Source organism: Cryptosporidium muris, genomic scaffold (assembly GCF_000006515.1).
Source record: "Cryptosporidium muris RN66 scf_1106632353989 genomic scaffold, whole genome shotgun sequence".
Lineage (NCBI taxonomy): Eukaryota > Apicomplexa > Conoidasida > Eucoccidiorida > Cryptosporidiidae > Cryptosporidium > Cryptosporidium muris.
The window spans coordinates 327,586-350,697 of NW_002196579.1; the positions used below are offsets into that span (position 1 = coordinate 327,586).

At 28.0% G+C, this 23,112-nt stretch overlaps 8 protein-coding genes across 8 annotated transcripts, besides 13 other annotated features; 3 read left to right on the forward strand and 5 right to left on the reverse strand.

The window, feature by feature from the left end:
- The first annotated feature begins 144 nt into the window (after window positions 1-144).
- Window positions 145-165: a sequence feature (AT_rich).
- Window positions 166-628: 463 nt separating this feature from the next.
- Window positions 629-750: a sequence feature (AT_rich).
- Window positions 751-846: 96 nt separating this feature from the next.
- Window positions 847-872: a sequence feature (AT_rich).
- Window positions 873-1,127: 255 nt separating this feature from the next.
- Window positions 1,128-1,203: a microsatellite.
- Window positions 1,204-1,664: 461 nt separating this feature from the next.
- Window positions 1,665-4,877, forward strand: CMU_029960 (uncharacterized protein; the record flags this gene model as incomplete). Its single annotated transcript, XM_002142233.1, has 1 exon — window positions 1,665-4,877. The coding sequence occupies one exon, from the start codon at window positions 1,665-1,667 to the stop codon at window positions 4,875-4,877; it is 3,213 nt and encodes a 1,070-aa protein (XP_002142269.1).
- Window positions 4,878-4,915: 38 nt separating this feature from the next.
- Window positions 4,916-8,683, reverse strand: CMU_029970 (uncharacterized protein; the record flags this gene model as incomplete). The annotated part of the gene is made up of 1 exon (XM_002142234.1): window positions 4,916-8,683. The coding sequence occupies one exon, from the start codon at window positions 8,681-8,683 to the stop codon at window positions 4,916-4,918; it is 3,768 nt and encodes a 1,255-aa protein (XP_002142270.1).
- A 494-nt stretch (window positions 8,684-9,177) lies between these two features.
- Window positions 9,178-10,500, reverse strand: CMU_029980 (uncharacterized protein; the record flags this gene model as incomplete). The annotated part of the gene is made up of 1 exon (XM_002142235.1): window positions 9,178-10,500. The coding sequence occupies one exon, from the start codon at window positions 10,498-10,500 to the stop codon at window positions 9,178-9,180; it is 1,323 nt and encodes a 440-aa protein (XP_002142271.1).
- A 168-nt stretch (window positions 10,501-10,668) lies between these two features.
- Window positions 10,669-10,694: a sequence feature (AT_rich).
- Window positions 10,695-10,786: 92 nt separating this feature from the next.
- On the reverse strand, window positions 10,787-13,003 carry CMU_029990 (uncharacterized protein; the record flags this gene model as incomplete). The annotated part of the gene is made up of 1 exon (XM_002142236.1): window positions 10,787-13,003. One exon carries the CDS (start codon window positions 13,001-13,003, stop codon window positions 10,787-10,789), a length of 2,217 nt encoding a protein of 738 aa, XP_002142272.1.
- A 219-nt stretch (window positions 13,004-13,222) lies between these two features.
- CMU_030000 (uncharacterized protein) lies at window positions 13,223-13,891 on the reverse strand (the record flags this gene model as incomplete). The annotated part of the gene is made up of 1 exon (XM_002142237.1): window positions 13,223-13,891. The coding sequence occupies one exon, from the start codon at window positions 13,889-13,891 to the stop codon at window positions 13,223-13,225; it is 669 nt and encodes a 222-aa protein (XP_002142273.1).
- Window positions 13,892-14,647: 756 nt separating this feature from the next.
- Window positions 14,648-14,712: a sequence feature (AT_rich).
- Window positions 14,713-14,826: 114 nt separating this feature from the next.
- Window positions 14,827-14,882: a sequence feature (AT_rich).
- Window positions 14,883-15,146: 264 nt separating this feature from the next.
- CMU_030010 (uncharacterized protein) lies at window positions 15,147-18,098 on the forward strand (the record flags this gene model as incomplete). Its single annotated transcript, XM_002142238.1, has 1 exon — window positions 15,147-18,098. The coding sequence occupies one exon, from the start codon at window positions 15,147-15,149 to the stop codon at window positions 18,096-18,098; it is 2,952 nt and encodes a 983-aa protein (XP_002142274.1).
- Window positions 15,920-15,947: a sequence feature (AT_rich).
- A 177-nt stretch (window positions 18,099-18,275) lies between the features above and the next one.
- Window positions 18,276-18,298: a sequence feature (AT_rich).
- A 156-nt stretch (window positions 18,299-18,454) lies between these two features.
- Window positions 18,455-18,496: a sequence feature (AT_rich).
- Window positions 18,497-18,561: 65 nt separating this feature from the next.
- Window positions 18,562-18,593: a sequence feature (AT_rich).
- A 116-nt stretch (window positions 18,594-18,709) lies between these two features.
- Window positions 18,710-18,735: a sequence feature (AT_rich).
- Window positions 18,736-18,833: 98 nt separating this feature from the next.
- Window positions 18,834-20,558, reverse strand: CMU_030020 (EF hand family protein; the record flags this gene model as incomplete). The annotated part of the gene is made up of 1 exon (XM_002142239.1): window positions 18,834-20,558. One exon carries the CDS (start codon window positions 20,556-20,558, stop codon window positions 18,834-18,836), a length of 1,725 nt encoding a protein of 574 aa, XP_002142275.1.
- Window positions 20,559-20,747: 189 nt separating this feature from the next.
- Window positions 20,748-20,807: a sequence feature (AT_rich).
- Window positions 20,808-21,040: 233 nt separating this feature from the next.
- CMU_030030 (protein kinase domain-containing protein) lies at window positions 21,041-23,077 on the forward strand (the record flags this gene model as incomplete). The annotated part of the gene is made up of 1 exon (XM_002142240.1): window positions 21,041-23,077. The coding sequence occupies one exon, from the start codon at window positions 21,041-21,043 to the stop codon at window positions 23,075-23,077; it is 2,037 nt and encodes a 678-aa protein (XP_002142276.1).
- Window positions 23,078-23,112: the final 35 nt, after the last annotated feature.

Below are 23,112 nucleotides of genomic sequence, written 5' to 3' on the forward strand. Positions count from 1 at the left end.
CTTCAATTTATTTCAAGTCAATACTTAACAGTCCTAATGCATTTCATTTTGTGCTAGTCTTTCTAAAAAAAATTAATTACACCCCACTCATCAAGTAACTTTTCCTTATTTATATTTAACATGGCCACAAAACTATTTAAATCGTTAAAAATAATTAATAAATTACAGTATACAGTATAATTCAAAGTGGAAAAGAAAATAAAATTTACTATCAAACTAACATGTTGGAATTTTTTGTGAAAGATTACAATATATAATCACTTTCATCAAGATATTGTAATTTAAAACTTCAGCTATTAAAATATTTAACATGAATCAAATTTCTTTTTTTTTATAGATAAAAATATTCATAGTTACCAAATGATAATTAAACTCCAAAATCTGGGACTTTATACATTAATAGCATATAGCTAACTCCAAGTACATTTATTCAATTAGGAAGCTCTCAGAAAACTGAAGATTATTTGAAACTTGCTAAGTATATTTTTAATTTTTTAATCAGATCTTGTTTTATTGAATTTAATTTAGTGAAATATATTAGTTAAAAGTTTAATTATAGTCTCTGATTTGTTATTGAATATAAGATAAATTATTTCCAGTTTATGTCTGTTTTATAATTATGGACTTCTTTTTTTCTTTAAAATAGAAATAATAATTTATGTCTAAATTTTTTATATTTGTCTAACAATGAAATTTATAGATAAGTAATTATATTTGCAAATGAAATAATTAACATTAATTTATTTTATACTAATAGTTGTATAGGATCTTGAATTAGTAATAATATATCTTTTATTTGAACTATAAGATACTTCTGGTTCTATGGTCATTCTAATGTCTCTGCTGTATTTTATTAATTTTATTATATAATAGAGCAATATATTTTCTAGAAAATAATTCCAAAAAAATAATGAGCCATATACTCTATTTGAGCATTAATCGTAGAATGTTATGATTTAAACTCTACTCTTTACCTTATAATCTGTTTTCATTTTTTTTTAAAGCCTAGGTAATTACTATATATAGCTTTAAAAATTGTTCATATTTATACAGATACAATAATTATAAGTAATAGTCCTAAACTCTATATGGTTATCCTGCAAGACCTACACATTACCGTTTATTGCATGCATGCATATAGATATATAAATACATATATATATTTAAAGATACATAAAAGTGTATTTGGAATATTTGTATACAAAAATTGAAATTGAAGGTTGTTTACTATTTATAACTTATCTAATATTAAAACAAGATATTTTTAAATAAAATGAGATAAGAGCTTAAAAAGTTTCAAATTAGTAAACTAGAATATCTTTTGGAAAGTAAATATCTTGTTATCAAAAAAAAAGTTTACAGGCCTTTTACAACAACTTTAAAAAAGAATGTAACTTAGCAAATAAATGGAACAACCCACTGAGAAATAAAGTACATTTCAGTTATTCAGCCAATAACTTCTCAATAAGTTTCATATTTATTAGAATATACTTATTTTGAGCAAAGTGTTTAGATATTATATAATAGAAAGTAAGGAGATATATACTTTCCAATATATATGTTATCACAAAAGAAAAATATAGCGGGCTCAAAATTGCTTCGTCTCGTGTTCATCTATAACTTTGAGCAAATATCAACCGAAGTTGAATACAATATAAACTGGGATGAAAAAGACACTCACATCTTTGATAGAATCTATAGTGGAGAGGAATCCCTATGATTATACCTCATGGGAGAGTATATTTACAGTTAGGCCTGATAGTGAGGTGTTTGAAAGAGCATTAGAATACTTTCCAACAAGTCCAATAGTATGGAGGAGATATATTGAATATATGCAGAATCAAAAGGATAAAAGTGAGAGTGCATTAATGGCAATTTATCATAGATGTATCTATCAATGCCCATGTGTAAGTATATGGACATCATATATATTATTTATTGATGAACATACTAAAAGTCTAAAAGATAGATATCAAATATATCAAGCAGCAATAGATACAGTGGGAAGTGATGTCAGAAGTGGATTTATTTGGCAACGTATGTATACCTTGCGCTTATTAGTATATAATACATTAATATCAAGAAATGAGAAAAATATGGGAGGAAATACTTTACTATTGAATCCATTTGAAACAAGTACTGTTCCACCAACGACAGAAAGTGTGGAGGATTGTATTTTACTAGCCGATAAAATTGCGACAATTGTAACTATGCGTCGATTTTTTATTCAATGGTTAATGACTCCTGTAAGTAATTTAGAAACAGCATTTATTGCATACTCACTCTTTGAAAATTCGATTACATCAAACTCTACTGAAGTATTGATAAGTGGTAATATTACAATTAGTAACTCTTTAAATACTCTTTCTAATTCAGAGGCTATAAGTAAGGTTGTTTCGAAGAGTTTACTACAATCTGGTGAAAAATTGGTAACACTATCTAAGCTTGTGTACAAGGATATTTTGCCAATGGTTGAAAATCTACAGGAAGATATACCAGCTAAGCCTTTAAACAAAGCAAATAGATCTGAATGGATACAGAAATTTATACCATGGAGGAGATATTTGCTATATGAAAAATCGAATCCACTAAATTTAGAGAATGATAACTACTTTAATAGAGTATCATTCTGTTATAAAAATTGTTTGTTATATTTTTCTTATCATCCAGAACTTTGGTATGAATACTTTGTATTTGTATGGAACTATCATCCAGTATCTAATTCTGGAATTGAGAGTGCTACATACATTTTAGATTCTTCAATTCAAAGATTTCTTCCAAAAGATGAGATTTTGAAATTAGTTTTAGCTGAAGTTTATGAACTAAGAAAACAACCCGATAAAACTATGCATATTTTTCATTCAATGATATATACTGAAAGTACTAATTCTAGTGCAACAATTAATGAAAGTATTAATGACAATGATACGACTAATAATGGTACTTTATTTACAACTATAAATAATCTACACAGTAAGAAGTACAATCCAAATGTTTCAGCTGTTGTTATTATAGAATATTTAAATTTTGTTTTACGTTACAAAGGTAGCAAGAAAGTATGGCGTGAACTATTTTTACATACAATAAAAAATTTCCCGAAATTAAATGAGATTAAATGGATATGTTATTCTCAAGCACTTAATGAATGGAGATTGCACAATAACCTAGAAGGTGCATATCATGTTTTTGAAATTGCAATGTACTATAGGCATTTATACTTAGATATATCGTTTATGTCATGTTTTGTAACATTTTTACTAGATACTGGTAAGCTGCAACAAGCTAGATCTACTTTACAGTCATGTATATATGAAATATATAGAGAAACTGGCATACCACCAAAGCAACTATGGTTGCAATGGTTCCAGGTAGAAAGAAATTGTGGCTCATCGCTTTATACTTTAAATTATTTAAATCGTATTTATCAGCTTCAGAAAGAAGGTAAGAGTATTGAAGTTGATATGCTTATGGGTAAAAAACAGAAATTGGGATGGCACACTATTCTTGGAGCTCCTGAATTTATGGATATTAACGACAAGACTATTACAACTGATACTGATCCTAAAAATAGGGTTTATGGTTACAGTTATGTTTTGAATACATTTGATGATACTCAAGTAGATGATGTTGACAATTTAAATAATAGCACAGCTCATTCAACCTCTACAAGTAATATAAATATAGTGAATAACGCAGGTAATTTGAATCAGAACACTTCAAATATAAATAATACTAGTTATACATTACCTTCAGTAAATAGTAACAAATATCTTCTTACATGTCCTAGCAAATTACGTACAGTTTTTGAGTGCTTTAGATTTGGTTCAATATATCCAAATAGTACTTGGACAGACTTTTATATATCAGAAGAATTAAAAAATATAGATCATAATACTTATTTAACTGTTATTAGTCGTAAAAATGGAGACTTAGCTAACAATGAAAATTTAGAAACAGATAAAGAAATTAGTAATAGTACTAAAAAGTCTAATACTTGGGGAGATGATAGTGAAATGTTGGGTTCTAGCAAATTTGAGAATACAGATTGTGAAAGAGTAGATAGTGATGACTTTGAATGTTTTTTAATGACTAAATCACTGGAATTTCGCCTTATAAGAGCATTTAATAACCATGAAAAAGCAATGGACGAAAGTGAAGATATAGATATAAATATTATTCATAATATTGATGATGCTGAATACTACTATTATGACAATAACGATACTTTTGGGTATAGTGATGAGCTTAAGTGGTCAAGAATAGGTAAAAGTTTATGTACAAAGCCAGATATAACAACTATGGTTAAGTTTCGTCCAGATATTTACCCTACAAAGACTAAATCTATTATCAATAATGTAGATTCAAATTCACAATTTGTTAATAACAAAGTAACAGCTTATAATATTCAATTGCCTAAGGGTATTGTAGATTTTGTTGCGCTATTACCTCAACCATCATCGCCAGTTGCTACTCTACATGCAGCACTAGGTACTACAACAGATGTTATTGAATACCTTACAACCACACTACAAACTTTAACATTGCCTCAGAACATTGAACTTTATAAATATACACCAATTTCTTATAATAATCAAATAGATTCATGCAAAAATGGCATAGATATGAAAAGTCTCCAACAAATTATACAGAAGACTTTACCTTGGTATCCAACTACTCAAATAGACAGTATAAATTCTTTAGACAACCAAAATATTTCAGGTTTAGGAATTTCAAACATTGATGATACAACATTAAATAGTAGTAATTCTATTGTATCATCTAATCAACCCTCATTTTTTCTACCAAATTTAACTTCAAATCGTTTTTCTAATAGGCCAACAGTAGAATCAACCCGAAATGTTCAAATCCACTTGTGATAAGGATAATTATGAAAAATATATTTAATTTGTATTAGTTATACCTTTTCTCGTATTTTAGAAACAAGAATACCAAAAATACCTTTTTTCTTTTTATATTTATACACTGGCTCTTTCTCACCTTCATTTCGATCTTGTTCTTCTATTAAGTCCCATACTAAGTTTGGGTGCTTTGAAAGTAATAAGGAATCATCTTTAGTAATGTTTTTGAGTTGTTTTGATAAATCTGACGTTGTTAGATCACTATCATCATCACAATTAGAAATTAAATTAATATTGGAATCAAGTGAGTGATTCTCATCTAAGTAATTGTTTAGGTCTTTTCTAGTATATGTTTCATTATTGCTCTCACAGCTAGAGTTAAACTCCTCACAATCTGACCCAAGTTGAGGTTTGTCTTCCCAATCATTTATACTTTCTAGTTTAGAAAGTGTATTAGAAATATTTTCTTTAGTCTTATTATATATCAATTCTTCTGGAAAAGGTTGATTATGTGTGATATTTTGATCTAATACCTTTTCAGCTGTATCTTTAGTAGGTATTGATACCCTCTGAGTAGTATTATTGAGATTTATATTTTTCGATAAATTTTGGTCAGATGTTTTAGCAATAGACTTGCTAGATGGAGGGGGTCCTGCATTAGCTTTTGTTTGAATATTTGTAGTTTCAGCGACAGAATTATTTACATCAGGTAATAATGGCTGTTTTCTATAATCATAGTCAAGTGAATGAAACAGATAAGTTATTGGTGGTAGATATCCAGGTGGAGATGGAGGATCGTTGTTTATAAAGCCAGCAATAGACATAGCTCTTTCCCATCTTTCATATTCTATTAATGATTTACAACGTACTGATAATACATCATAATCATCTTCCTTGCGTCTTAAAGAAACAGATCTACCTGTACGGCTAACAACACAATGATATTCATCTACTTTGTAGGTAATTGATCCAGAAGATGGAAACTTCCTTGTAACATTATCATCTATAATTTGAGTCATGCCCTCAGTAGGTATATTTTGAGTTTCCTTTGGTTTCACAGTACAATATACACTCACAGAATTATACTTAGCAGCTATAATATATTCTGCTTTTGACATGGATGTTTTGTTTTCATGTACCATGGGAAAATCAATTTTTATTAATTCCTTATTAAAGTTATCAAAGTTTGTTAGAGTTTGTAAATTTAATATTATACGTACTTCTCCTGGTTTGCCACGTCGTGTATAAAATGTGATTAGACGCTTCTTTACATCGCTATCATAATCTGTATCTTTGAATGGTATTGTTAACAAAGGAATATTTTTTTCTTTATTCTTTGGGTGACTAAATATATCTATTGACTGACAGTTATTTATAGTATAAAAATCTTTATACTTTGCACTAGTTTGTATTTCATTTGTTTCATTTGATAGATTTTCCTCATCTCCAAATAGCCTTATTTGGAAAGTATATTTACTCATACAAGATTCAGATAGTCCAGGTAAGAACCCACCAAAAACTAAAGCAATATTCCATTTTTCAAATTCTTGACTAGTAGCACAATCAAGTGTTATCTTCTGTTTTTTATTATTACTATCTGAATGTATTAGTACTATTTCTCGTCTATCACGGTCAATATGACAAGTTGAATCATTTGGTGTCATTGTTACAATTGGTGCTGAATTATCAATAACATAGTTTTTGTATAAATCCATTTTATTCTTGCACACAACACATACCTGTTTTGACATTTCCTTGTCTACTAGCTTGTTGTAATCCTTTACACCACCTTCTCTAAGTCGTGCCAATGATCTATTGAAATCTTCAATTGATAAGAACATAAAATAAAAGCTTTCTTCTTGGTCTTCTTGTACATTCATAACTAGTATACTCATTTTTCTTCTATCACAAATTATTCTACATTTATCAACAAATATTGTTGAAAATGGTTTTTTACTTGTTTCAGTATGGAAGAGTAAAACTTGAGAATTTTTAACTAAAATAACATCATGAAGATTAATACTCTCTTTAGCTCTTGGGTGTATCGAATTTTTTATTCCAAGTACTTTGTTGGTGACTTGTGAACCAGTAAAATTCACATCTGATTTAAGTTCAGCCCATTTGCAATTTAATAAAGTATCCTTTAAAACGTTGAAATTACTTGCAACTACTGGGTATAAGATATATTGCTCACTTATCCCACTACTCTTATTTTTTAACATGAATTGTCTTTTCTTATCGTTCACATTCAAATTCATATTTTCTGTTTTTATAACTTTCCTTAGTTGTATTAATATTATCTGATCATCTACCACATCTATTGAAGTAATTTTGGGAGTATGTGAATCTTCACTAACATCAATCCATTTTACACTAATTGGAAATATTGTCTTGTTTGACACACTTACTTCATTTCTTCCATTATTTTGGTATCTACCAGAATTATTGATAAACCCACCATAGGACAACGCATAGTACCAACGATTAAACTCATCTTCAGTTTTGCAATAAAATATATGATGCTCTTCTTGATCTGAAGTTGTTGAAGATCTTGTCAAGGTAAATTGACGATCTTTTTCATAAATATTAACTATGCACTTCCAAGGTTTTATTGTAAATAATGGAACTTCTTCATCAATACTTTGAAATATTGACATATTTCCAGATTCTACACGTACTAACAAGTTGAAAAAACCTGGAGGTGCATTTTGATCTAATACTTTAGTAGATGTAGATGATTGTTCTTTAGGAGTTTTATATACTACACTATGACTTATAACAGCAGAATAAAACCATCTGTAATCTGAAGCTCTTTCTTTATAACATTCAGCTTCACTCCTCGCAAAACCCAATTGTTCTAGTCCCTTAAGTAATTTTGAAATTAATGTTCTTTGCTCTTCCATTGTTCTATATTGTACAATATCAATATTACTGCAATTATTATTCAAAAAATCACCTTCTAAAGAACTATCAAGTAAATTACTAGTTTTAACAGGTAAAACTTTGGTTAGTTCTGAAACTATATGTTCTGCAAATTGCTTTGGTGATGTATATTCTGACATTTGTATACTATTCCAGTTATCAATTTGCCTATTTGTCATTACTACCGGAGGAATTAGCGATTTTTCTCTATTTAAAGCTTCTATTGCAGTATTTAAACGCTGTATTTCTACTCTTTGCTTTTCTACTAGTAGTTGATGTTCTATCAAATCACTCTCTAGCTGTAATAAACACATTTTATTTAATCGTAACTCTTCTGTACGAAAATCAAGGTCTCTTGCCATTTTAGTGTGCTTCAAAAGGTTATTATTTATTGCTTGCGCTTGTAAAGTATCAGGTATAAATTGATTACCTGTTAAATCTTTTGAATTTTCTTGTGCACGTTTAAATTGTTCATTTTCTACTATTAGTCTCTGATTCTCATTTCTTAAGTGTTCATTTTCTTGTGGTAATTTACTATGGATCTCCTCATACTTTTTTATATCATTTTCTTTTATTAACAAATTTGATTCAGCTGCTGCTAGAGCCTCTGTCAGATTTGAAATCAAATTTTCGGAACTACCTTGTGTGTGCAAAAGAGCATTTAGATCTGCTTGCATTTTATCTATTTGCAGTCTTAGTTTTGTATTTTCTTGAATGACTTCATTCATTTCTTTCATATGAGTTTCAGACCAATAAGCTTTTTCAGCATTCAATCTTTCTAGCTCTGATCTTAATTCCCCTATACGAGCTCTCTGTGTCGTTATGACAACTTCTGCATCTTGCAACACCTTCTCTTCTCTAGCAAGTAGTGATGCTTGAGAAAAGCTTGCAAGATGCTTCATATTCGTAGTACTACCCTCCATCACAACACTTTTGTCAATTTTCTTCAATTGTCAAAGCTTCAAAGTACATTTGTGGATCTTGTCAGTAGAAAAAAAAAGCGGTGAACTTTATACGTCGTGGTAAAATTTGACTTCTATTTTCTTAAACCATTAGGCCTTTTCTATGATTTTTTTCTATCCTTTCTAAAGCTATAACAATAATTAGGCTAAGATTTACTTGAAGCTTCAAATCTTATTTTCAATCTTTAGTACTGGAAATTCTCTACCTTTCCACATGTAGCTTAGCAATGTAGCTCGTGCTTACTTCCCTAAATTTCTCCATAAATGTTTAAATCTATCAAGGATTAAAAGAAACAAAAAGATTTAAGAAAGTAGTCTATATACTGGAGATATGCATGCAAATTATAACGGTATTAACATGTGAGTTATGTGGTAATATTATACTAATTCTTTAAGTTTCAAGCTCAGTTCTTCGATAAAAAAAAAAAAAAAAGTTAGAATATAGACTTTATATGATCTGTTATACTAGTAAGAATATTTGTAGATTCAGATGCCAAACCTATACATGGATTTAATACATTCTTCGCATGATCTGAACTTCTTGGAGACCTTTTAATTGTGGCATATGACTCATTATTTAATAGGCGATAGTTATTACTAGAAAATTTCCACTTTGGATTGTTCACATAAGATGAATTATTTTCATTATTATAATTATGCATAATCTGAAAATTTATATTCTTTGAAGAAGATGACTGTGGAGAAATCTGTGGGGTATTACTAGATGAATTCAAAGTTGAAGATTTTCCTAAGGGTAGAGTTGGTGGAGGATAGTATTTTATATGAAAATTCCTAGCACTATTGAATTTATCAATAGGATTATGATAGAATAAAGGTTCGTATGTAGTAGAGGTAAAGCCTTCAATTTTGTAATTATCCATTTGATATGATGGTATACTAGGAGTAGTATTACGTCTATCAATTTGATCCTTGAATGATACCTTCTTCTTTGTATTTAAAAATATATCTCTACTTTTATAAACAGTTTGAATTTTATCTAAAGGATTTGGAATCAAACTTCCATGAATATAAGTAACGTATTCACTAACTTTAGGATCAGTTGAATTCATAGACACATCTTCAAAAGTACAAGGTATTCTCAAGCCCGAGTTTAGACCATTATTCAAACTATTTCTTAAGTCTGACTTTATAACACTTCTTTTTAAATTTCTATCTTCAAGGTTTTCTAAATTCATATTAGATTCAACAATCTCTTCTTCTATTTTTGGTATAGTAATGTCAGATATTGAATACTCATTAGTCTCATCAGCAGATAAAACAGAATCAACCCCATTTATATTACTATTAACAATTTCTTTATCACAATAATCCACTATATATCTAAAGGTTTTATTTATTATACGATACTTGTATAAATCTAAAATTTTACTAAAGTTACTAAACATATGAATTAAGTCAATATAACTATCCAATATTTTATTCTCATATTTAGAATTATACATATTTGAGTATATCCTCAGTGTAGTTAAAGCATAGTTCTTTAATTTATACTCATGAAGAGCAAATATATGAAATAACATACAGACAGCTTGTGTTTGTCTTGCTAAAGCATAAAATCCATCTAGCATGTAAATATTATATCGCTTCTTCTGAATATTTAATTCCTTTATTAGCTTACTAGTATACCTCCAATAGTATAGGCAATCACGTAATTCACGTTCCCTTGCTTGATTTAAAACTATCTCTAAACTGCATATTGAGGTTATAAAATCTTCAACACAGTAATTTTGTAGCATTAAAATTTATATTAAGAAAATTCGAGTAATTGGACGTGATAAATACAAATATCTCTTTTAATTAAATACCAGGAGATGTAAATAAAATTTCATATAAAGAACCAATTAAAATGATCATAAAAATAAAATTAGCTTGTGAATTTATCTTAACACTTGCTTGATTCTACCTATTTTTTATATATATTTTATAATTTCGGCTTGTGCAGCATGCATCTTCTTCCTGTGGGGGTGATAATCTACCGGAGTATGATATTTTTAGCGGGTATCTAATGTATGAGCGGTCATTCTATTTTAGAGCTTCAGCTAGGTCAAAATTTTGTTTTATAAAAGATAATAGATTAGGATATTCAGAAGTAATTTGACATAAACAAGTACCGGATATATGTGATATCCAATCTTTATTATAGATATGATTTTCCCAATACTCTGAATCTATAATAATGCAGCATTTACCCCAGAGGTTTATTAGATCCATGTTTAGATAGTCCTTATGTAGATTTATTACTTTACCAACCAAAATTAATAGTTGAGTATATCGATTTCTTTCTAAAAAATTTATTTGAGATTCCCCCTCTACCTTTTTCAAGGAAATATCCTTAATAAGTTGCATTAGAATCTTATTGAGTATATTTTGATCAGGAGGATCATTCATTGTATTTAATCTGTATATTTCTTGATAACATAAATCTAATAAATTTTGATCTTCACTAAACATCTCTGTTATATTATCCCCATTTCTTAAATTCTTATAACAAGATAATAGTTCATTAAATTCAATATCTGAGTTATCTCTAGTATATTCATCTATTGACGTCCTATGTAAATTAAAGAATTCCATTGAGAAATTACTAATATTCGATAAGTCAATACGTAATGGAAGTGGTTGATTTGTAGTAAGTATATATAAAATATTCCTGAAGTAAGTAACATGGTACATTTTATGATTTTCTGGATGTTCTACAAGTTTATTACATATAACTTCATGTCCATTATTTGCAAGTGAAAGGGTATGAACTTTATGTCCAACAATTAAAATACAATTGAAACTCTTAAAGTCAGATATTTTAAATTTAATTTGATCTGCAACATCACTATTAGATTCATTATTTTCTATATTTGAATCATTAAATTTGTATTCAATACCTGGATATACAATATCAATATTTAAATTGTCACTTGTATTCAAATTAAGAATAGTTACTAATGATTTAAAATTGAAATTGGGCTTCAATGTCCAGGATAATAATGGATGAGCCTTCTTTTCGGTTCTTAAATGATCATAAATGGCTATATTTCCTTTCTGAGTAATTAACTGCATAACATTTAAACTGAATTGATTGCTTATAAATGACTTATAAACAACAAAAAGTCCAAATGGAAGAGAAGAATGTAAAGCAAGAGATAAATGAGATTGCATAGTTGATTTTGTGATTATATTTTTACAATAAGTATTCTCTGTATATGGAATAGCAATAAGACTAAAAAAATTATCTTTATTTGAATAAGGTAATGTAATAGACCAACAAAACTCAATAACTCCAAAAGTATCATGTCTGAATAACACTAAGATATTTTCTTTTTCTTGAGTATTTATTTTTTCAAATATAAGAAAGCACAAAAATGAAATATTCCACTTTGAATAACATGAAGGAAAAGGTATTATCAAGATATTGTTGTCACTTTTAGATAAAGTAAATTTTCCAAGATTTTCTCGTCTCTCTTTTTCAATATTACTTGCTTTCAATGAATGATCAAATTTCAATATATCAAAATTAGTATCTCTATTTGGATCTATAACTTTATTCATAGTATCTCCACAATTGCTATTCCAACTGAAAGATCTAAGCATACTTTTCAAAGTACTATATGCTTTCTTAACATTTGAGTACTTTTCAATATTCCGCACTTTATTATCTTGACTCAAAAATAGTTCATTATAAGTAGCTAATTCCCACCAATTAGAGGATACAAATAAACTGTAGGGAATATTTTCTTGTTGTTTAGTAACTAAACGTATTGTATGAATTGATAGCTTATCTGATATAGCAATGCATTGACAATCACTAAAACTGGCAATAATTGGTAAAGATACTTCAATTATACCACTATTTAGTACTTCTTCATCAATTTGATAGCCATCTAATTTATGTATATTAGGTTCAATAGATACACTTAAACCCTGACCTGATAGTCTAGAAAATTCTGCTATATCGTGACAGTATACCCAAATATAAGTAGTAGACCATACTACAATTGCAAAGACAAAACTTCCACTCTTAATACAAGATATATGATTTGCTAGTAAATTTGGTTCTATTCTAATTTGTCGTAATATATTGTAGGGTAAGTTTATATCCCATTCTAATGCAAAATCATCCTGAATACTCCAACAATTGCATCTCCATTGTAAAAAAGAATTTCCGGATTGCGAATCCCCAATCTTAGTTATTGACCAGCATATACCTTGGCTAGGATCACTTCTTATAGATATCAAGTCCTCCATCTTTTTGTAATTAGTAGAAATCTAACAAGACTATAACCAACCAATAAGCGCCGGCGGCAAATATCGCTTAATAATGATAGCTAACCTGATATTAGTATTAATATATGGGGAGGGGTTAAGAAACAAAAAGAAAAAAAAAGATTTATATTAAGTAAACGTTAGAAGTTTATATAATTCTAATTAATTCCATAGGAGTATTGAAGTATATATATACTAATCTCAATCCTCCTTTTCGACTTTTTGTTTAGGTATACTGTGAATACCGTTAGCTTTTAACTTAGTAGATAGTAGTTTCTTGTCACTTTTGCATCTTAAGAACTTTAATATAGGATCATTCTGCTTATTTTTAGCTATCTTTTGATTTCTCTTAATATCATATAGCATAAATAGGGCAATTTCGGCTATTAAACACAAAATGGAACAACCAAATCCAACAAAAGTTCTAGTAGTTATATCTATTATCCCAAAAAAAAGTGGGGCAAAGAAACCACCCAAAAATGTAAGAATTAAACCTATTAGAGCATTTATACTCCAGATTACGTCTTTAGAGTAACTTTTCCCAAATATATCTGGTACAATATTTATAGAATTTTTGTATTGTGGAATATTACTAATACTTTTTTGATAGCGACGCTCCTCAGATCTTCTCCTCAAAATTTCCATCAAAGAAAAGTTCTCTATAACTCTATCACTCTTTATAAGACTTTTTTTTGAATCTAGTAGTAGTTCTTGCAAACTTAAAATATCATTTTTATTTGGATCAATATTAAAGCTTGTTTCCGTATATATCTTGTAAAGTATATCAATATCAATTGTTTCTAAATCTTTATATGCTGAGTCTATATCAGTTAAAAAATTTTTTAGCCTTCTGGTAACTGTAACTTCCATTATATGATATCAAAAATATCTGATTTGACATCTATAAAGCCTAGTTTACAGGACCAACCGCCGATTAGGTGGAAACATATCTAGAATTAAATCTCAAACTATGTTTTTAAGATAGATAGAACAATAAAAAAATACAGGACAGCTATAGGATTAAATTTTTTTTGTAATAAAGTTATTACAGTCATTTTCTTTTTTATATGAAGAGCTTTGTTCTCTAAATTTATACAAGCTAAGAAGTATATGTTACATAATTATTTTCCTATCCAGTGTTAACTAACCACTTTTTTTAGTTCTACAAGAACTTATTACTAAAATTTATTTTATTTTACGATATATATATTTAGGAAATACTTAATTTATTGTGTTCTATTACTTTTTAGATTACAATATTGAGGATATTACTTTACTTAATATGTAATATACATGAGAATTTACAAATAACATAAATAAGTATAAAACAATGTATTATGATAATCTATAAATAATTTGGTGTCATATAATGTCATTTCTAAATAATTCTAGAAACTTTCAGATACCTAATCGCTATATATTTTCGCGCATGCATGCATTATATGTATAGTAGTATTTTGCACTTAATGAGATAATATATCTTTAGAACCCCACAGTAATAAATTATTAGATTAACAAACTACATCTTAAAATTACTGTAATTTTGAATAGTTAAAAATTATGATTATTTTAAATAAGGAATAAGATCTAATAACGTTTATATTTCTCACTATATCTTATAATTGGAATATTTAAGATATTTTAATATTTATAAATAATAATTTTACTTATTATTTAATTAAATATAATTTCTCTAATAGCTCAGATAAGTATTAAGTATATTATTGTTTTGTATAATAGAAGATCTAGCAAATTTACAATATGAACTTGTGTAGTAGAATTTTATGTTTGTTTACAAGGAAAACATAATATATATTTAATATTTTATCATAAATTAAAGAAATAATTTTAACAAAAAATAGAGTTAGTTTGATCAATCTAATTATATATAGTAGACTCCATTTCTGTAGTTTTTAATGCTATTGATAATATAATAGATACAAGTATTTCGATACCTTTGTAGGCGCCAAAGATTTGAAGACTTGTCCACGTGAGAAACTAATTTTGTATTTGTGTGGAATGCACGGGATTAGACGTATACTAGTGAAGTTGGCAATATAAAATATAAAGAGATTGATCAGAATATTATCTAGAGAAGATCCAATTGTAAAGTTTGGTTAGTGCAATGTCTCAACATATTTCAATGGGCGAACCGAATCAAGCAACTGATAGTGTTGTTGCTACTCCCAGAGCATCTAATGATGGGAGCATATTTTGGGTAACTCCTACTCAATTTAATCCCCAAACAGGTACATATCAAACTCATTATTATGCCAATGATTTAGTAAGATCGGGAACAATTAGTGTAGGAACGCCTACATGGAAGAATTCATCAGTTCCTCGTCCGACTACGAATTTTGGAAGGCCAGTAGCAGCCCCAATCTTAATTCCTCCACCAAGTCGTAATTTAGCTAATTTTGAGGATCCTGTAGTTCGTATGCCGGAAGGAATAAGAGGACTAGGTGATGAAGATGATGATAATCAAAGTGTTGTTGATATAAAGCAATTAGGAAGAAACTATGATTCTGATTCAGAAAATGGTGACAATGGAAATCGTGCAAAGAGTGTAGTGGATGTTGTTGTTGCCCTAGGGCATGTGTTAGTTAAAGACTTACAGAAAGCTGTTCCTACCATAACTCAGAATGGAAATGCACTATTTGAAAGTTGTCTAGCTGCTCCTAGTGCAAATAATGAAATGATATTTTCTTCTCCTATCCATTCTAATAATTCTAGGAAGCATCAAAAAATATTAGCTAAGCCTCATTTATTACCTTATGGTTTAACATTACAAGAAGCTCCAGCTAATAGTACTATGAGTTTAGATACTTATATGTCTCAAGGACTATCTGCTTCTACATTAGAAAGTGATATGTTCTACGATCAAAGCAGATATCCACCATTAAATTTTATATTATATGATAATTTAGCTGGAAATTTATTCTTAGATGATCAGATTATGAAGAAATTAGTAGTGGAATTTGGAGATTCTCCTTTGTGCTTTATTAGTTTAATAGACTGTCCTGACAAGCTATTTAAAGATTTTCTTTTAGCTCCAGATCCCAATATTGTAGAAGATAATTTAAATAGTCCAAAAAATTTGGAAACAAGAAAATCTAATGAACAAAATATATGTAAAATTGTTAACTTGTATTATTGGTATAGGGATGAAGAATTTATTTATATTTTATTAGATTTCAATTTAGATAAAATTCCTAAATATCATGATATATTAGTACTATTTGCTAATATGATTTCTTCTTGTATAATATTTAATAATAAAGGAATAATAAATCAGAGTTCCTTACTAAGTTTGAAGGTAATTAATGATTTGCAACAAGGAATAGTCATTAGACAAAATACCTTAATTGATAAACTCTTAAATCCTGACGAATCTCATGAAATTAATTCTAATGGAACTCCTAGCCATCTCAATATTCAAAAAGATAGTAATACAAATCCTTTACTATTACTTACACCAAGATTTAAACCAAATATGAATTTCGATTATCAAAATAATAGAAATAATGAAAATAAGGATTTCAGTGGAAATCAGAATTCTGGGGAACGAGGAATAGATCATTTAAATTTGTCTATTAATGAAACTCCACGAAGAAATCTTTTATGTACACTTAAAACTAATCCAAGGCCTTCATTTATTTGGTTATTACATGATTTCAACTATATTTTATATGACAATAATGTTATATGGAGTAGTGTAGACTACTTAGAAACTTTGCTTAATGAATTAGGATGTGGTTATGAATGTCCTGAAGATCAGATAAAATATTTTGAAATGTTAAAGACAAATATTAGATCATTTTATAGTATGAAAGAATGTCATGTATTAGCATCTCCTTTCAAAGATTCTAAGAAGGTTTCATCTCAAAAATTAGGAAATGATTATGTTAGACAAGTATTATTCATAAGGCAGAGAATTTTAGGATTGAGCAGGAATCAAGCTTTGAGGCATAAACTAGGACAATATAATTCTTCAGGGACTATAAATAGATATACATCAGTATTTTTTGAGATCTTGAAGAAAAATTCACAGACTAATATTGCAGATATTAATGTTGATATTCAAAATACTCTATGTAGTAATATATTAACTGAAATCAATGAGTATTTTATATCAGAACTCAGAAGAGAAATAAATGATATATTACCGATCAAAGATACTAATATAAAAGATAAAATGAATGAGATAGAATCTAAATGTATGCATTTATACAAGGAGCATACAAGTACACTGATAGATACTGACATATATATTGATCATAAAATAAAATTAAAGAATCAAATAAAGATTTGTGAGGATAAAGCTATTAATGAGAACCACAATATTGGAATTAAATATTGCAATAGCTATATAGAGGAAATTACTGATAAAGTAATTACTGAAAAATTGAACTCAAACAAGAAGATAATGTCTATGGCTTCAAGAAATAAAAACAATGATAATACTAATTTTTACTCTTTGATTGAATTAGAGTATGATTTAGAAGAACTATATAAAACTATCAGTATGAACTTATCTGATAAACTGTCTACTGAAATCATATTAGATTGCTTTTTAAAACATGCAAATGAGATCAGACACCAGTGGTATAAAATATCAGAAGGTTATACGACTGATTCAGACACAAATAGACAAGTAATTGCTTCTAAATTAAATGGTCAAACTGATCTAACTAAAAAATTAGAAACACCAGAAATATTAGCTAATAGATTGAATACTTGTTTAGATGATTTATATACAGAGTATAATAGTTTAAATATAATGCAAAAGAAGGAGTTACTAGAGGATATATTATTAGAAGCAACTAAAAAGAAAGATAGATTAAGCGATCTTTATTCAGCTAAAGATTTATGTGGTATTGATTATATTATTAACACTGTACAAGATAAATTAGATGAAGTTAATATAGAGAGACAGAATATACTTGATAATGAAGAGTTACAAAGACAATTTATTTTAAAAAATAAGCAGAGTAAATGGAGAAAATTATTTCCATGTTTTTACAAAAATTCTACATATGAAAATACTACAATGAACAACACAAGTTCATTATATTGAAAATGGAATTTTTTAGTATGATTAACCATTTTTTTAAATCTTGTTTATATAGATTATATATATAGACTAGCTAATAAGATCTTATTCAATATATAGCTGGAGCAGATTACATTATCATTATCTTATTATTAGTAGAAATATAATAGTTGATATATTATTCTTAAATTATTTGGCCCCATTTTATTTATTTAAATATTTATCTTTGAACATGTAGCTTATTCTGTCTCCAAAATATTTCTATCTAGTAGTTTTAAAAAATATTTACAGAATTATATGATTTTCTGAAGATTTAAAATAATCTAGTATCAACAATTAGGAATTGTAAGTGTAAAGATATAAAACTAATCTTGAAGTCCTTTTAATTAAAGTTTAATCTATATATAAATATTTCTAATAATGCCAAATTTTATTACAAAAAAAAGTATCTATAAAGTGTATATTAACATCTAAATCTTCTATTTCCTAATAAAAAATAAATTAAATAAAATATTTAATGGATATAAAGAATTAATGTAATGTGCTAATGCTACTAATTCTTGGTAATCCTAAGAATACCTAAATAGATAATTTAATGTGTAGTAGGTAATTATAAAATACCTGATATAACCCTGTAATTTTTAATATATATTTAATTATTCACAAGTATCCCGACATAATTTAGATAATTTCCCACTTTAGATCACTTTCATTATATTTATCATCAGATTCAAGTATAAAAAACTATAAATTTATTTTCTAATATTGTGCCGGAGAAAATGGAATATTTGTACGTCCTTCTGAAGGAATATAATATGAAGGAGATGCTGCAGATGATTCACAGCTCAATCTATTGTTTGATAAATTATCCAATGTTGTAGCTTTTCTAGTTTCATTAGTTGAATTCAAGTTTTGATAATATTTCATATTAATTGGTGATAAAATAGTTGGGTTATTTTCTAATTCTCTCTTCAAACTAATATGTTGATTATTTGGTGGGCTCATATAACTTTCAACATTAAATTTATTACCATTATATATATTCTGAATATAATTAGATCTATCTACTATAGTATCTGAATTTATGTATTTACTATATGTTGAAGAAGATGGAGGCATTTCATTTATTACTGGAGTGTGGATAAATGTCCCAGTAGATCCTTTTTTAGAATACTTTATATTTTCTAAAGGACTCATTTCAGACTTTATATCTGGGTTTAATAATATATCAGGACAAAATCTTGAGTTACTAGTATAATTGTAATATACTTGGTTTTTGTTATGAGATCTTGATATTTCATCCAATGATTGAAAAATATCATTTCTGCATCTTAGTAAATTCTCTGTTCCATTCAAAATACAATTTTGTACAAGAATAAAAAAGTCATCATAACTACAGTAGTTCTTTTTAATATATCCTTTAAGGATTTTATTTGAAAGATCTAAAGATTTATTACTAGATATTTGATTCTTTTTCGGCTTATTATTGCCATTATTTATTGTAGCTTTAATTATACTAATATGTTCAATTATTTTTGCCAGCTCATGGTCTGATAAAACACCATCTCTATTAGAATCATAATAAAAAAATATAAATTGAAGCCTCAATTTCCCGAAACTCATTGTTAAATCTTGTTTAATATTGCATGGACGAAATACAAGCATACCAGATAAGAATTCAATCTCTGTTAAGTAATTATCTTGGTTTCTATCCATTATATTAAATAGAATTCCTCTATAACCAATTTCAATAATGTTTACATCTTCCATAAATCTATAAAATTCAGAGTTAGACATAAAACCTCGCACGGTATTTGAATATTTATTGAATATATCTGAGAGTTTATTATACTCATTCTGAATTCCTAATTCACTAATTACTGAAGGTAATAACTTAGAATAACTACTCCATTTATTCCATTTAGTCTTATTATTCTTATTTTTTAGATCAACCTGCATTATATTATTTCTATCTTGAGTTAGATATGTTGGAGCTAGAGCTTGATGAGTATATATTGAAGGATTTGTCCTAAAATTATTATAGTCCTCCATAAAATTGGACTTTGATGAATTTATTTTATATTCAGGATATTGCATATACACATTTGGAGTACTAGAATCAAATTCCTTCCTTAATGATGAATTACCTATCCAATTAGTTGTACAGCTTACAGGGATATAGTTATCCTTAAGCTGAGTATTCAGATTTTTATTAGTGACTTGAAACGTCCTTAGCCCTGAAAATTCCCCATTTATCAAATTACCACCTGAATTATATGCTGAAGAAAGCTTTAGATAGTCTTCATTCTTGTGTGGAATTGAGTAGTATGTCATCTTTGTAGGGGCATGCAATCCTGGAGATATACTTTCGATTGATGTATCAATGTAATTTCCTAAATTCCTCTCATATTTTTGTTCTACCCAATTTCTTACTGGCGAACTTGTATCAAATTTAGCCATTAAAGAATTGCAGAGATTTTCCATATATTTATAAGAATACTTTGAAGTTTCTACTAGCCCCATTATTTGGCGCCTTTAATTTACGTGGGAGTCTAATGACATTTTATTTTTGTTTTCCGCAGAAAAAAAAAAGTGAGATTATAAGATAGAAATACTTGGAATTAAAACTCCTAATTGTTATTATTTATAAACACTTTGAAATGTCAATATTCCAAATTTATACTTTTATTTATCCTTTTTTTTGTATATTTTATTGAATATTTTTTATTTATACTAATATCACAATTTCACACTTTAAATTGATAATTTTTTTTTACTATTAACTAAAGGAATATATTTGTCAATACTTTTTTAAATATTGCAATATTTCGAGAGAATAAGGATTCTAGGTCATTTATCCGTAGAGGCCCACCTGCAAACTGTGTCCATGTCGTATTGACATGGCCCTAAGCCTGTCCACGAAAATTTGTGGAAGCTTATGATAATTTAAAAGTAAAACCAAAGTAATGAAAATTGAAAGTCAGAAGCTGGGAAATCAAGTAAGTACACAGAAATTTCCAGAACATGAAGTCCTCAAAGGAAACCTAGAATCCTATTATATAGTTGATGTACTCCAAAATTGTTTGTATGGTCGAGTGTATCAAGGTTTTGGAGAAATAAGTGGAGACCCTGTAGCAGTAAAAGTATTGATAAAAGATGATATTAGTTTAAAAGAACGAAATCGTTCATTACCCGAAACTCCCTTGGCTGAAGTTTTCTTTGCTAAAGAAATGGCCAACCATCCTCATCTAGCTTCCATACGAGATGTATTCGAGACTAAGGATTATCACTGTATTGTAAGTGACTTAGCTGATGGTGAGGACCTTTTAGAGCTTTTAAGAAAGTATCGTACAGGGCTACCCGAGGAATTTGTAAGGATTTGTATGAAACAAGCAGCTTTAGCTTTGGCAGCTTGCCATGATAGAGGCTTTGCACTTCAAGATTTTAGTCTTGAAAATTGTCTTCTTTTCTCAGTCAAAGATAATATTGATATAGATAAAAAGTTTAATAATTGCGAAACTAGAAATTCTAAGAATATGAATATATCAAATGAAAATAGGTACTGTAAATTCCAGATTAAAGTTTGTGATCCTGGACAAGCTATAAGATTTACAAAGTATAAAAATTCAGATATTGAGGTCCCAGTTCCATATTTAGGGTGTGTAGGGAAAAAGTTTAGACCTCCTGAAATATTTTTAAGGAAACCCTACATTGCTAGCAAAGTAGATAGTTGGTGTCTAGGTTGGAGTACTTTCTACTTAATGTTTGGGTTGGAAATTTTTGATAGTGTATACCAAATTGACAATGATATTAGATGGAAATGGTATAGTCTGGGTTATAGAGATTATTTGTATTCTTATTTAGGAGTGAAAGATAGACTTTCCCCTATTGCTAGATCTTTTATTGAATCCTTGTTAGATCCAAATCCCACATTTAGAATATCAGTGAAACAAGCTTTAAACCATGAGTTTCTCCGGGATATAGATCCACAAGAAAATTTAATTTTGGAGAATTGCGGAAGGTCTTTAAAAGTTGATGAAAATTTCACTGGAATAGATAATATAAAGTACAATAAAAAAAATTTAAATTCTAAAGGACAACCACCATGTATTCCTGATATTTATCAAACAGTATATAGAAATATTTATTGTTCAGTAGATAAACCAAGTGGATATATTCCTTCTATAGGACAGAATAAGAATTCTATAACTCAAGCTCCAAATATGAATCTTTTTCAAAAAAATATATACTCAAAAAATATTCAGACTACCTCGCAATATTTTAAGGTTAAGGATAATAAATCAAATCAAAATTTTATTACTAATAAACATGAAATTCATAATAACTTATTAGATCAAAAAGTTGAACATTTTAATAAACCTTTGCAGAATTTGAGAAGTTCTAACAATCCTATTAAAAATTCAGTGATGTCACAAATGAATACACGAGGTATAATTCATTCCGTACTAGGTTCAATTCCAGCCTTATTTCAAACTGTTCAACATCCTATTAAACCATTAATTCAACCAAGACAGCATTTTATGTGTATCCCTAATATTAATCCATCTGCATTTCCTCCAATTATAAGACAATCATATATTCCTAATCAAGCAATCTTACAGAAATCTCACCAGGCAACAGTAAAGAAGGTACTAAATCAAGATTACAATTTGAATGGATTTGAAAATGTTGCTAATCAGAATTCAATTAATCCAAATGATATGATTAATCTTAAAATGACTCGTTGTGCTGTGACTTATAATCATAGTAGTTCTTATGTACCTCCTCCTTCAACAGGTAAAATTTTACCCTGTGATAATATAAAATCTCAACATGCACTAAGTTATGTACCATTAAAAACAGCTAGATATACACCTGTATCAGGTAAAAATAAAAATACTCCACAATATAGTAGCAATATAACTTGTAGGAGATTTGGAGGTTTTACAGCTGTGATAGAAGGAAGAAATTCATATAATCAAACGAAAGTAAAGAATATATGAGAATCATTAGATTATGTTTTACAAATAATACATAG